At 39.4% G+C, this 15,067-nt stretch overlaps 1 protein-coding gene across 2 annotated transcripts in view; it reads left to right on the top strand.

Moving 5' to 3' along the window:
- The first annotated feature begins 980 nt into the window (after positions 1-980).
- The window catches only part of LARS1 (leucyl-tRNA synthetase 1), a 57,905-nt gene continuing 43,818 nt past the window's right edge, over positions 981-15,067 (top strand). Inside the window, exons 1-4 of one of the 2 annotated variants that reach the window (XM_045551122.1) lie at positions 981-1,245; positions 9,390-9,508; positions 12,651-12,738; positions 13,137-13,217. In XM_045551122.1, coding sequence (XP_045407078.1) covers positions 1,240-1,245; positions 9,390-9,508; positions 12,651-12,738; positions 13,137-13,217 — 294 coding nt within the window. In that variant the 5' untranslated portion in view covers positions 981-1,239. Of the gene's footprint in view, positions 1,246-9,389; positions 9,509-12,650; positions 12,739-13,136; positions 13,218-15,067 lie in introns of those variants that run through there. The other variant, XM_045551123.1, reaches the window with a different exon arrangement.

Here is a 15,067-nt window from a genome sequence, read left to right as displayed (position 1 = left end):
TGGAACTTGCAGTTTAGCGATAAATAAATAGGCAATTCAATATGGTGAGACAAATTTTCCAAGGAAGGGCAGGAAGGGGTTGCTTAAGGGAACATCTAGGAGGGGACATTTCATCTGAACCTGGGCTGTCAGGAAGTGATGGTTAGTAGCTAAAGAAGAGGGTGAGGAAAGTGATGGAGAATATGTTATGTTTAAGAGCCCAGAGGTAGGAGAGGCACGGGTAAAGTTTCTTTATAGCCTAAAGTTCTTTCTTAACTTTTTCTTTCAGCCAACAAATTTTTGTGCCCATATCATGTGCCAGGCATCGTTTTAAGCCATCGTTAAATTTGTATGCCAAAACGAGTTGTTTAAAAATGTAAAAAAAAGTATGAGTAGTTCAGAAAGTAAAAGCCTTAGAGGAGCACTGTTCAGCAAATTCTGCGATGATGGAAATGTTCTATATGTGCACCACCCAATACGATAGCCACCACCCACATGGACTATTGAGCTTGAAATGTAGCTGGTACGACTGAAGAAATGAACTTTATTTACTTTTAATTAATTAAAATTTAAATGGTGACACATGGCTAGTGACTACCGCATCGGACACTTCAGCCTTGCATGGTAGCGCAGTCTACATGGTCTGAGCCTGGTACTGGGACCAGGTAGGTTTTCAGTTCTTCCCTTAAAAATGGAGATTGTTAATAAATCGTTATAAAATGTCTAAATGCTGGGCTGTAGAATGTCACCGACAGTAATAAATATCTGTGTGTACGGGCAAACCGTAATTAGCACCTCAGTCACCAAACAGCGATTAACTTCGTATCCCGGCATCCCGAAAACCAGCCAGCTCCACAAGGTGAAAAGGTTGAAGGTCAGGGAACTCCACGCTAACCAGGACGCACTTACGGCATTCTGCGACCCCGAACTGCATCATGGGCTTTGTAGTTCAGCGTGCTAGGGTCGCCTCTCAGTGGGCCTATCGAGTAGACTTCCGGTGTCCCGTTGTCCTCTGGGAATTGTAGTTCATAGGTGCCCGCTGGGCGCCGGCTCTCGTAGACTAGGAACTACAGTTCCCGGCGGGCCACGAGAAGCGCCCGGGTGTAGTTAGTTGTGAGCCGGGAGATTGCCTCAGCAGGTGTGAAGCGTGTGTCGTGGGAGGCCGGCTTCCTCAAGAGGGAGGGGAAAGGTTGTAACCACTCCTTTGAGGGGGTCGCCGGGGTCACTGTCGTGGATTTGTACAGTCTGCTGGGCGGCGCCATGGCGGTGAGTTTGGGCGGGAAGAGAGTCCGCTGGGCCGGGCCCTGGATCCGGGCTGGCTCGCTTTGGGGGCTCTCCATGTGCTGCTAATCGCTGACCTGAAGGGAAAAATCCTTTTCTTTAGGAGAGGACTCCCCCAAACCCCCACACATTTAAGGCGTGGCTGTCATCGAGAATTTGCTTTTCATGCTAGCTGATGACCGAGGAACTGATGTCTTTAAGTTTATGGAATATTTGAATGCCATTTTTATTATTTCACTGAAGATTCTAAAACCGACGTGGGGAGAGAGGAGTATGTAACATGGATTCCTCCCTTCAGCAAAATGTAGAGCACCTCTCCGTAAAACAGACAAAAATATGTTCATGGTGTTTATGTATGTGTGTGTGCTGCGTACTAAAATACACGGTAGAATATTATGTCAGGTGGTGATAAGTGGTATGGGGAAAAATGGAGCAGGGAGTGGGGGTGGGTAGGAGTACAGCTGCAATTTTAAACAGGGTGGTCAAGCAAGGCTTTGCTAAGAAGGTGGCACAAGGCAAGTATGGGAGCAAGCCGTGCAACTGTATGGAGGGAGAGATTTCCAGGCAGAAGCAACAGTGTGAGTGAAAAGCAAGGAGGGTTGTATGGCCAAAGGACAGTGATCCAAGGGAGATGTGTGTGTGTGTGTATTGAGGGGAGGGGCATTGGTGGTGGTCAGTGGGTGAGTCTTGTAAAGCCTTGTAGGTTGCTGCAAGAATTTTTTTTTTTTTTTGAGACAGAGTCTCGCTCTGTTGCCCGGGCTAGAGTGAGTGCCGTGGCATCAGCCCAGCTCACAGCAACCTCAAACTCCTGGGCTCAAGCAATCCTCCTGCCTCAGTCTCCCGAGTAGCTGGGACTACAGGCATTCGCCACCATGCCCGGCTAATTTTTTTTTTTATATATATGTATATATATTTAGTTGTCCAGCTAATTTCTTTCTATTTTTTAGTAGAGACGGGTCTCACTCTTGCTCAGGCTGGTCTTGAACTTCTGAGCTCAAAGGATCTGCCCACCTCGGCCTCCCAGAGTGCTAGGATTACAGGCGTGAGTGAGCCACCGCGCCCCGCCAAGAACTTTGATATTAACTCTGGAAGCCATTGGAATGTTTTGCATAGATAAGTGACAGGACCCAGACCTGATTATTTAAAAATTGCGACTCTGGCTGCTGCTGTGTTGGGGGATGGTAATTAAAGGTGAAAGCGGACAGATCAGTAAGAGTTCTGAGTAATCAGTTGAGAGAGGATAGGGGGCTTGGGCCATGGTAGAAGTAATGGAGGTGATGACAAGTGGTTGGATTCTGGATATATTCTGAAGGTAGAGCCAACGAGATTTGCTGATGGATTGGGTGTTAATGATTTGGAAAGCTGTGGGACGAGCAGGGTTTGGTTGGGGCAGATGTGGGATCAGAGGTTCTTTGTACTTGCTAAGTTTGAGACACCTGTTGGACATTTCAGGTGGATCTCTGTGAATTTGGAGCTCAGAGGAGAGAAATTGGGTGTAGAGGGGAATATTGATGATATTTAAAGCCATGGGGCTGGGTGAGGTTACTAAGGTAAGCATTAGGTATATATAGAGTATACAAGAGATCCAAAAAATATGATGAAGAATATCCAGCAAAGGCAACTGAATAGGAAGTACTAGTGAGAGAGGAGGGCACTTAGGAGACTGTGGTGTCCTGGAAACCAGGTAAAGGAAGTGTTTCAAGGAAGAGAGTGTCAAGAACTATTAGTTGATCAAAGTAATGAATGAAGACTGAGAATTGACTATTGGATTTAGGAACATGGAGGTCATTTACACTGTTTCTGAGAAGTGATGGGCAAAAGCCTGATTGAAGAGTGATTTCAATAAAGAATGAGAAAAGAGAGACTGGAGATAATGAGTATGGACAACTTTTGAAGAATTCTGCTATAAAGGAGAGCAGAAGAATGGGGTAGTAGATAAAGATCAAAAGAGGGCTTTAAAAAATGGGAGAAATTACACGTGCTTGTGTGCTCATAGGAATTATTCTGTAGAAAGGGAAGATTGATGCAGAAAAGAGGGACAATTGCTGGAGTGATGTTCTTGAATACAACAGAGTGGATGGGATCCAGTGCATCAGTAGAGGAGTTAAACAGGACCACACTCATCTGAAGTAACAGGAAAGAAGGCAGAGTATATGGGTACAGATGTAATGAGGGAGCTTGTAGAAGTTTTCTGTTCACTCCTGTTTTCTCAGTGAAATAGGAAGCAGGGTTGTCAGCTAAGAGTAAGGATTGGAGAGAAGGTGTTGGAGGCTTAAGGAGAGAGGAGAAGGTATGAAACAATTTTCTAGGACAGTCCTGTCAGTAGGACTTTCTGTGGTGATGGAAATGTTCTGTGTTGGTACTACTTTGGCAGCCACTAGCCACACGTAGCTATCGAACATTTGAAATGTGGCTGGTGCAACTGAAGGGCTGGATTTTTAATGTAACTTTAATTAATTCAAAATTAAATAGCCATATGTGGCTGATAGCTAATGTATTAGACAATATGCACATTAAAGTTTAAGGAAGACTGGTGACTAAGTGAATTTCAGAAATTGGTAGTATTTTTTGCTCTCACTTGAGGTTAGTGGTCACGAATTTAAATTGAGACCAGTTAGTGACCATGGTGTAGTGTTCTTTTCCTGCCACTTTCAGCTGCCTAGGTGAAAGAGCAAAGAGAGTGGATAGAAGGTTGGAGTATTTCCAGGTAAGAATGTTGAAGGACAGGTCAGGAGCCAGGAGTGATTATACAGATGGACTTAAGGTAGGGGAGTATAGACATGGTACAGGGTGGAGGATTAAGGATTGTGAAAAAACGGTCAGGATCATTAGGCCCCAATAGAATTGAAGAATTATTAGAGTTGGAATTCTTGAAGGGTCATCTATGTATTACATTAAAGTCTTTTGAAATGATCTGTGTGACTGTTGAAACTGCCAAAATGAGGAGAGAGGTAGTGGAAAGAGTGACCATGAATAAGGAATTAAAAATCTCAAGGAAAGAGAGTGTAAGGCAGAAATTATTATCTCCTTTTTACACCAGAGGAATCTGATCCTACAAGGTCAAGTGTCCTTAAGTAAAAAGCAATATATTTTGTATTTATATAGCATTTAGCAGCTAACAAAAGACTCCTGTGTGCAGAATATAGACTGGGGCAATTGAGAGAGACTGAAAACCTGGGTAGAACCTATTCAGGATTCTATAGCTAGTAAGTGGTGGAGCCAGGATATGGGCAAAATACCAAAAGAAAGGAAAAATGGGAATCAGAAGATGAAGATGTTTGCCCAACTCCACCATTTGCTGGCTTGATCTCTGAACTTCAGATTGATATCCTTTTAAATGGTTATTGCTTCTCTGCTCACTTCTTAGGGTTGTTATAAGTGAATAAGTTAATGTTTATAAAAGTGCTTTAAGAACTGCATAATGCTATGAATGTATGCAAAGATTTGTTATCTAGTTCAGTGGCTCTGTGCCGAGGGTGATTTTGCCCCCAGGGGATATTTGGCAGTGTCTGGGAATACTTTCGATTGTCACAACTGGGGGAGTGCTACTAGCATCTAGTGGGTAGAAGCTAGGGATGCTTCTAAACATCCTACAGTGCACAGGACAAAGAAGTATTTGGCCTAAAATGTCAGCAGTGCCAAAGTTTAGGAACTCTAGTTAAATAACCTTTTTTTTCTTCCTAAAAGAAATAATAAATAGGCTAGGCACAGTGGCTCACACCTGTAATCACAGCATTCTGGGAGGCTGAGGCAGGAGGATTGCTTGAGCTCATGATTGGAGACCAGCCTGAGCAAGACCCTGTCTCTACAAAAAACAGAAAAATTAACCAGGTATGGTGGCACACACCTATAGTCCCAGTTACTCAAGAGACTGAGGAAGGAGGATCGCTTGAGCCCAGGAGTTTGAGGTTGCAGTGAGCTATTATGACGCCAGTGCACTCTAGCCAGAGAGATGGACTGAGACTCTACCTCAAAAAAAAAAAAAAAAAAAAAGGAAGGAAAAGAAAGAAATAATAAATAACCTTTTATTACCAATAAATAAGTTGAGGCTCAGATTGATCAAGTGACTTGCTCAGGGTTATGTAACAAGTTGGTGCTGGGGCCAATATCAGATTTCATTACAGTCAACCTTTGAGGTTTTGAGGAACTAGTTTTTCTGAGAAGCAGAAAACAAAAAAAAGAGCTTTTGTGTGTTTAGCAGGCTCTCAGTATGATGAAAAGAAACACATAGTTCTAAATAAGTTGTGAAGACTTGCTTTCGTGTTCTTTTTTAAAGTGGGTAATATCGTCATTTTTAAGCAAAAAATATTTGTCATGTAACTTCTGTGTCAATGGCATTGTATTTGGTGCTGAGATGACTATAAAAGATCTAAAAGTTCCTGCCTGTAGGGAGTTTGCAGCCCAACTGGGTAAATGTCTTAGGGATCATTTGGTTGCATGCAATGGAAAGGAACTCAAGTAGGTTTAAGTAAAGAGGAATGTAGTAATGATACAATGGAATGTCATAGGACTCACAGCTGTAGGGTAGGAGGTACAACTAAGTTTCATGAGGCCCTAGATACTTTTGCCTTTGTGGCTCTTTCCTCTGTAAAAATATTAAAAATTATATTTTACAGCATATTGATATAAAGACATACTATATATTAAATTTTTTTCTTTGGCCTCCAAGTTCATTTTTTTCTTTTGATTTAAAAAAAACTAAGACATTTTTGTGAAGCCCCTAAAAGTACTGTGGGCCCTAAGCACTGTGCCTACTGTAACTATTGCGTAAGTCAGCCATTAGGAGTTGCACAGGATGTTTTAAGGGCTTGGTGGAAGTAACTTAACTTTCTTCTGCCCAAAACCACTTTGCCAGAACCCAATCACATCTCTACAATCTAACTGTGAATTCATCTGGAGATGGAGAAGAGTGTGCTTAATTGGATTTGCTGCACTACTGTAAATAAGTTTGGCCTCTGTTACTAAATTAGAAAGGGGAGGTTGTATATGCTGTTGCTGCCATAGTTATTTTAAAATGGTAGTCCTTATATATTAGAATTGAAAACAGGGTTTAGCATATACTGGAATAAAGGGCCTGGAGGCAGGGTTACCTACTAAGGAGAGGTTTTGCAGTAAGAGAGGGCAAAGGAGTTGCAACTGTAGTCTAAATGAAGGTGGTTGGTAGCAGGAATGGAAAGGAGCGAACAGATGCAGGGGCTTATTCATTCTCAGAAAAGGAAATAAAATTACGCAACCACACTTTTTTTTAAATGGAAACTTAAAGAAGAATCCAGATTTCTTACCACCTTGATTCAAATATACAGCCCAGTTCCTAGTTCATGTTACTTCTTTATGGCCACAATATGCAAAAGCTGGCAAAGTGTTATTCACTTCTTTATTAAAATGTTTAAATATTCAACAAATATTTATTGAGGGCCTACTGTAAGGTAGACATTGAGGGTATAATGAAAAATAAGACAGAGTCCCCACCATGAACAAACTTACAGTCTGGTGGTGGAAACAGATAGTGACATCACTGTGTGATTAGTACTATCATAGGGGAAATATTGGTATATAGGAACGTACTAAGAGGGGCATCTCATCAATTCTTGGGAAGTTAAGCTGGGTGACTATATGAGACCTGAAAGATGAGATAGCTGGGCAAAGAGATTAGTGGGGTATAAGGGCAGAGTGAATAGCTTGAATGAAGGCTCAAAGGTGAGAGAGGGAGCTTGGCTGGCACATTTGGGGAAATGCAGGTGGTTTCATAGGCCTAGAATGGTAGTAGAGGAATGGAAGGGAGGGAAGAAAGGAGTGGCCTGGCAGAGATGAGACAAGAAGGGCCTTGAATGGCAGGTTTAAGAGTATGGACTTGATTATCCTGGGAGCAGTAGGGGCCTCTGAAAGGGGATTGACTTGGTCAAATTTGTGGGGTTTTTGTTTGTTTGTTTGTTTGTTTTGTTGAGGGTAACTTTAACAGGGCATGGGCTGACTCTTCCATCTTGGAGTTAATGACAAAGAGGAAGGGTATCACATCTCTCAGTTGCTGGGGGAAGAGGCAAACCTCTTCCACGGGGGAGACTGCTTGCTGGATGGAGGAAAGAGGCAGTGATTCCATCCCTGTGGCCTCTGAGCCATTGGGATCATCCTCATTCTGAGGTGACTGGGAGTGTGCTTGTCAGATCCTCTCTCTTACTAGGTTCTGGGACCTCTAGCTTTCCGGGGGGATACACAGTGTTGAGAGGTACCCACATCTACAAGTTGGGCTCAAAACCTGGACTGTGTTCATCAGCGTTGGTGTTTTTCCTAGGGGTAATTTCAGTGGATCACCTATTCAGAGTTTATATCTGTTAAGGTTCTGCCCCGCTACGGGAAGGTGTGCTGTGGTAAAGGCCGAAAAGGACTTGTTCCCTATGTCCCAGTCCTGCAATCCTGGGACCTGGCCATGGAGGCTGTCCCAGAAGTTGAGATGTTGGAAGTTTCAGGTCCACCTTTAGCAAGAGGAGAGATAGACTGGCACAGGATGGGAGAGTTGGAAGAGACTAAGGAGATTTGTGTTTTAATATGATTTCCACCGACAGCAATTATGATCTGGTCAGGATTTATACAAACGAAAATTTATTTGTTACCTTTATTTTCCTTTGGTTCTTAAAATAGCTTGTTATGTCCATGACTTTTTCATATTGCAGAATTCTTTCTCATTTCCCGTCTGCTTTTGTGGCGAGGTTCTTCCTTAACCCATCATTTTAACGCCTCTTGTAACTTGGCACTTCATTTTTCTCTGCTTCCCCTTCTCTTCTATCTTATACTTGTCTAAAAAATAAAAAGGAATAGTAAACCATTTTTTGATTTAAAATACAGAAAAGTAAAAATAGTCAAAAAGTTGACAGATTTATGGTTGATTTGTACTGATTTTAATACTATTGTACTAATTTTAATACTATTAATTATTTTTCTTAATATGTAGGTTGATTTAAGACAGTTATTGGAGAAATAGTGATTGAGTTTTTTTTTTGATTGCATAAAATTTCTCTTGGCATAATACTTCAAATTTATGTAATCATTTAAAAAATAGCTAGTATCTTTGAACACTTTACTAAAAAAATAGCTAAGAATGCAGCATATCTGTGATGTGAATAGAAAGCATTTTTAAAATTGTTGGGTGGAGAGAGGGAAGGTGTGATTAAAGGAGACTGAGATCCAAAGGTTAGGTATAAGATGGTGTGGATACTCGTGTAGTAGGTTGAAGAAATATGAGTGGAACCCAGGTATTTTCTCATTTTAAAATGCTACAGAATCTGGAAAGGTTAGCATGTAAAAGGGAAAGAAAACCTAATTTCAGTTCAGATAATTTTATACCAGAAAATAAAATTGTAGAAACTAATATTATTTTTCAAAACAGAATTGGCTTTGTTTGTGTCTGGTCCATTTGTATCCTAAGCTTTCACTCCTGCCTGTTCTGTAAGTGCTGTGTTCCACTGCTATTAGCAGTTAATTCTTTTTCATGTAAAGTAACAAACTGGGAAATCAGCTGTAACCCTTCTTTTCCAGAGGTATAGTGATCCTGCATGCTCTTTTCTTCCACTTTCATCCAAGGGTAGCTTAAGGGGTGATGGGAATGTTGCCAGGTAGGTCCAGTATACTAGAGACTTGCTTGTCCTTTTCTGTGTCATTTTAATTGCACATTAATCTGTTAACCATTTTGGAGAGTTCTTTATCAATGTCCTTGAAAAAACACACATAGATGACTAATCCTCCCTTAGCCTCCACCTGTTAGTCCTCAGTGTTCTACTTTGGTGGACATAATTGTAGATTGACTAGTAGGCACTGCTGCATCCTGTACTTTTCTAAGTATTCATATATTTTAACTAAATGGGAACATTTGGTGACAGTGTTACATTGTAGTATCTAATTTTAAAAATGTATTTCTAAGCATTTTATGTATTTAAGTAATATTTTCACCATTCCTTTGATGTTTGAAGTAGATGGCATATGATAACCTTAATTTTTAATCTAGTTGATTTAAATTTCAAGATAACCATGGAAGAATCTATCAGTGAGCATCTCAGTTCTGTGTGAACCCAATTCTTTTTTAAAGCAAGCCTGCTGAAGTGCAGAGTGAATTATTCTATATCTTTTGTGTCCAATAGGAAAGAAAAGGAACAGCTAAAGTGGACTTTTTGAAGAAAATTGAGAAAGAAATCCAACAGAAATGGGATACTGAGAAAGTGTTTGAAGTCAATGCATCTAATTTAGAGAAGCAGACCAGGTGAGTTAATAGTTTGTGAAGTTCTGCACATTGCATTTCTGAAACCATTGGCTTTACAGCACAAAAACTGCTCAGTGGAACACATAAGGCGGATTGTATTTATAATGTCTGAAATAGGCTGAATGAGGTGACTTTCCCTTTCTGCATTCACATTAGGATCTTTTCTGTTTTTGAAACAGGGTCTTGCTCTCTTGCCCATGCTGTAGTGCAGTGGTGAGAACATAGCTTACTGCAGCCTCAAACTCCTGGGCTCAAGTGATCCTCCTGCCTCAGCCTCCCAAGTAGCTGGAATTGCAGGCATGTGCTACCATGCTTGGCTAAATATTTAAATTTTTTGTTGAGATAAGGTCTTGACGTATTGTCCAGGCTATTCTTGAAGTCCTGGCCTCAAGCAATCCTCCCGCCTCAGCTTCCCAAAGTCCTGGGATTACAGACATGAGCCACTGCACCTGTCCTAAATTTTTAATTTTATTTTTTTGAGGTGGGATCTTGTTGTGTTTCCTAGGCTGGAGTGCAGTGGCGCAATCACAGCTTACTACAATCTCCCACTTCTGGATTCAAGAGATCCTCCTGGCTAGCCTTCCAAGTAGCTAGGACTACATGTGTGCACCACCATGGCTGCCTAATTTCTGTTTTTTTTGTTGTTGGATCTTTTTTCTTATGGAATTCTTAAAGATTTTTTTTCTACATTTTTTTAACTAGTATTTTTAATATTTAGATAAGGGAGGATGTTTTGAAGTTTTGTCTTTGCTGACAGATAAAAGAAAATTATTCAATTAGAGTCATAGTGATTGTTATCTTCAAAGACAGAAAATATAAATTTTTAAAGTGCTTGTATATATGAAGATCTTATTTCTTAAATACTGCATTGCATTGATGCTACGATATCATTGATTTTAAGACAAACCATAGATAATGTTATGATACTGGGGAAAAACAAAAACAAAATAACTGCCCGCAAAACAGTGCCACAATAAATATATGCATAAGATGTATCCTAGCTTCAGGTATGCTTAAATGTAGGAAAATATGCTGTTTTGAATTAACAAAATATAGTGATAACGATAACATTCATAGTAAGCTAACATTGAACACTTAGCTTGTGCTAGAAAACATGCCATGGTTTTTACATACGTACTCACTTAATCTCTCAATAACCCTTTAAGGTTAATAATTTTTTAAATTCCTGTTTTATAAATGAGGAAACTGAGGCACAGAGAGGCTAAGTAACCAGCTCAAAGTTACATCGCCAGGAATTGACAGAGCCTGGACTTGTTTTTAAGACTTTCTGATTCCAAAGTCTGTCCTTCTTGCTATTAAACTACACTCTGAAGGATTTTTCTTTTTTAAAAAAAGAAGAAATTGGTATAATACAGAGTCTCTAGTGTTACACTTTAGACCACAATTTGTAGCTTCTGTTTGGTTCTCGAATTTTGGTCAACTTTAAGGTAATTTAAAATAATTGAGAGCCAGGTGTGATGGCTAGTGCCTGTAATCCCAGCTACTTGGAAGTCTAGGGTGGGAGGATTGCTGGAGCCCAGGAGTTTGAGGCTGCAGTGAGCTGTGATCACGCCACTGTACTCCAGCCTGGGTAAAAGTGAGACCCTCTCTCAAACAAACAAAAGCAAAACAAAAAAAATTGAAAGCGAGCTGAAAAGGCTTCTTTGTTCAATAAAAGAGAATGAACTATAGGTAAATGCAGTAACGCTGAAGAAACCTCGTAATGCTAAGTGAAGAAAGTAAATTACAGAAGTCTATATGAAATACACATTTTTGGTATAAAGCTCACAAGTGAGGGAAACTAAATAATAAATTATTTAAGGTCAGAGACATGCAAACTATTTGAAAACAAGGGAGTAGGCTGAGCGTGATGGCTCACACCTGTAATCCTAGTACTTTGGGAGGGTGAGGTGGGAGGATTGCTTGAGGCCAGGAGTTTGAGACCAGCCTGAGCAATGAATGAGACCCTGTCTCTACAAAAAATGGAAAAATTAGCCAGGTATTGTGGTATGTGCCTGTAGTCTCAGTTACTCAGGCGGTTGAGGTAGGAGAATCACTTGAGCCCAGGAGTTTGTGGTTGCAGTGAGCTATGATGATGCCACTGCACTCTGGGCAACAGCGAGACCCTGTCTTAAAAACAAAAATAACAGCAACAACAAAACCAAGGGAATGGCAAAAGTGAATTTCAGAATATTGGTTATTTCTGGTAGGAGACTGGGGAGGAACACAAAGGTAGTTTCAGTGGATTCATAAGTCAGATGGTGTGTTTACAAGTGTTCTTTTTATTATACTTCATAACATATGTGAGCTACACATCATCAGAAAAAAGAATAAACATCTTTGAAAAGATGCTTTTTAAGTGAATCTACCACATCATGTAATATTGAGGATGTTTTATTTTACCTGAGGGACTTTGAATTATTTTGTACATATCTAGTGAAAACCTCATTTACTTAATAAAACATTAAATTAGTCCAGATTCCTAAGAGTATTAAAGAATTTTTTAAAATATTTTATCTTTACTCAAGTATTTTCTTTTTTCTTTTTTTTGAGACAGAGTCTCGCTCTACTGTCTAGGCTAGAGTGCCGTGGTGTCAGCCTGGCTCATAGCAACCTCAAACTCCTGGGCTCAAGTGATCCTCATGCCTCAGCCTCCCGAGTAGCTGGGATTATAGGCATGTGCCACCATGCCTAGCTGATTTTTTTTTTTTATTTTAGTTGCCCAGCTAATTTCTTTCTATTTCTAGTACAGACGAGGTCTCACTCTTGCTGAGGCTGGTCTAGAACTTTTGACCTCAAGCCACAATCACGCCTTGGCCTCCCTGAGTGTGGGGATTACAGGCCTGAGTTACCATGCCCAGCTTACTCTAGTATTTTAGCATAAGTTAACTAATATTTGCTACAAGGATATTTATTTCTTAACAGCCACCTGTAAATGTCTTATTCTTTCTGAATCAAAAGTAAGTTTCAACTTTAGAGAGGTTTTAATTTCTGAGTTTATAAAATTTGCTTTTAAATGTCTTTTAAATAACTAAAATTTAAACAAGTTATTTATATCAAGCGTTCTCTGCTCTACTCTTATTGTAAAAGGAACTTAACATTTTCTCTTCTGTACTTTCTTTTTCACATAATTGTTTTACAGCAAGGGCAAGTACTTTGTAACCTTCCCTTATCCATATATGAATGGGCGCCTTCATTTGGGACACACGTTTTCTTTATCCAAATGTGAGGTAAACCTTCTATGTTTACTATGATGGGATGGAGGGTCTTTAATAAATATTATTCTGAAAAAAATTGTATCTATAGAATTTATTTCCTATTAAGGGAACTTAGAATTCCTTACTGTAAAGCATGATTTTTATATTTAAGTAATTTGATTTTTATATTTAATTTTCATATGCTGTGTGTGTATGTGTGTGCAAGGGCCTGTACATGTTCAAAAGTAATTCCTAGGTTGGTGAAAAGAGGAGAAAAAGGACAGTGCACTAGAATTTTGTAATGACTGAAATCTACCTGGTGTTCTAAAGGAAGATGTGAAGAGAAAAACTAAGGCTTTTTGTGAAAAGTCAGCATTTTGTATTTGTCTAGCATTTAAATTTGTGATTTAAATTTAATTTTCTTTCTGTAGTTTGCAGTAGGGTACCAGCGAATGAAAGGAAAAAGTTGTCTGTTTCCCTTTGGCTTGCACTGTACTGGAATGCCTATTAAGGTAAAATTGCTATAGGATTGCTTTCTACTCTTTTACCTTGGAGCAAATAGTAATATCCAATTTAAGAGCTTAAAACAGGATTTTCAAATACTGCTATGTTATATTAAAGTTTGTGCAATGAATTGAATTTATTATAGTGAAAATTAATTAAAAAAAGAAACAACATTTGAATAAGTGCTTAAATAAAGGGCATGCATTATATAGTCTAAGTGATTTTTTTTTTTTTTTTTTTTTTTTTTTTTTTTTTTTTTGAGACAGAGTCTCACTTTCTTGCCCTGGCTAGAGTGAGTGCCGTGGCGTCAGCCTAGCTCACAGCAACCTCAAACTCCTGGGCTTAAACAATGCTACTGCCTCAGCCTCCCGAGTAGCTGGGACTACAGGCATGTGCCACCATGCCCGGCTAATTTTTTTTTATATATATTTTAGTTGGCCAGATAATTTCTTTCTATTTTTAGTAGAGACGGGGTCTCGCTCTTGCTCAGGCTGGTCTCGAACTCCTGACCTCGAGCGATCCTCTCACCTCGGCCTCCCAGAGTGCTAGGATTATAGGCGTGAGCCACCACGCCCGGCTGGTCTACGTGATTATTAAGTAAGTTTTACCTTATATGTTCATGTCTATTTTAGAATTAGGTAATAACTAATTGTATTTTACTAACAAGTAAAATGCATAGCAGTTTGTGCATTTGTGACATATTTAGAATGTTGGCGTAAAATAAATAGTTGTATCATATTTTGGTCATTTTTGCAAAAATCTTCATTTTTCCATAAATTTACATTAGAAATAATTCTCAGTGAAGAATGGGCCAAAAAACTAGAGTTGAAAGGATTCCTTAAATGTAATAGGATTAGGAAATTTAACTCCCATTTCTTTTTATTCTCCAACCTTTTATTTTGAAAAATGTCAGTCCTACAGAAAAGGTGAAAGGATCTTATAATGAACACCTATATACCCTCCACCTGTAGTTACCAAGTATTAACATTTGCCACATTTGCTTTAGTTTTGTCTCTTAACACATACATTCGCACATGCATGCTTTTCTCTCTCCTTCTGTGAACTTCTTGAAAATAAGTTGCAGGTATCATGACATGTCACCCTTTAGTACTTCAGCATGTTATCTCCTGAGAACACGGACATTCTTCTGCATCATTGAAATCCCATTATCCTCTCTAAGAAATTCAGCACTGATGTAATATTACTGTCTTTATCTAATCTAGTCAAATTTCTCTAGTCCCAAAATGTCCTTTCTGACTGTTTTTTACCTTTTATTTTGTGGATCGCATGTGGTATTTAGTTATCCGTTCTCTTCAGTATCTTTTAGTTGTTTGTCATGATGGTACTGATATTTTTGAAGAGTCTAAGCTAGTTATTTTGTAGAATATCTTATGATATGAGTTTTCTGGTCGTTTCTTCATGATTAGATTTGGGCTAAATATTTTGACAAGAATACGTCATTGATGAAGTGTAAACTTCCCATTGTATCACATCAAAAAGTGGATAATGTCATTTTGTCCCATTTTAGTGATTTATGTTAATCTCTGCCAGATTTCTTCATCCTACTGGTGACTTTTTCCCTTTGGAATTAAAAAGTAATCTATGGGATAATACTTTGAGAGACTTTGTTTTTTTTTTTTTTTTTTTTTGAGACAGAGTCTCACTTTGTTGCCCGGGCTAGAGTGAGTGCCGTGGCGTCAGCCTAGCTCACAGCAACCTCAAACTCCTGGGCTTAAGCGATCCTCCTGCCTCAGCCTCCCGAGTAGCTGGGACTACAGGCATGAGCCACCATGCCCGGCTAATTTTTTTGTATATATATTTTTAGTTGGCCAGATAATTTCTTTCTATTTTTAGTAGA

This window comes from Lemur catta, chromosome 5 (assembly GCF_020740605.2).
Source record: "Lemur catta isolate mLemCat1 chromosome 5, mLemCat1.pri, whole genome shotgun sequence".
Taxonomy (NCBI): Eukaryota; Metazoa; Chordata; class Mammalia; order Primates; family Lemuridae; genus Lemur; species Lemur catta.
The sequence above is the reverse complement of the archived record's forward strand: the minus strand, read 5'-3'. Positions and strand labels throughout refer to the sequence as shown.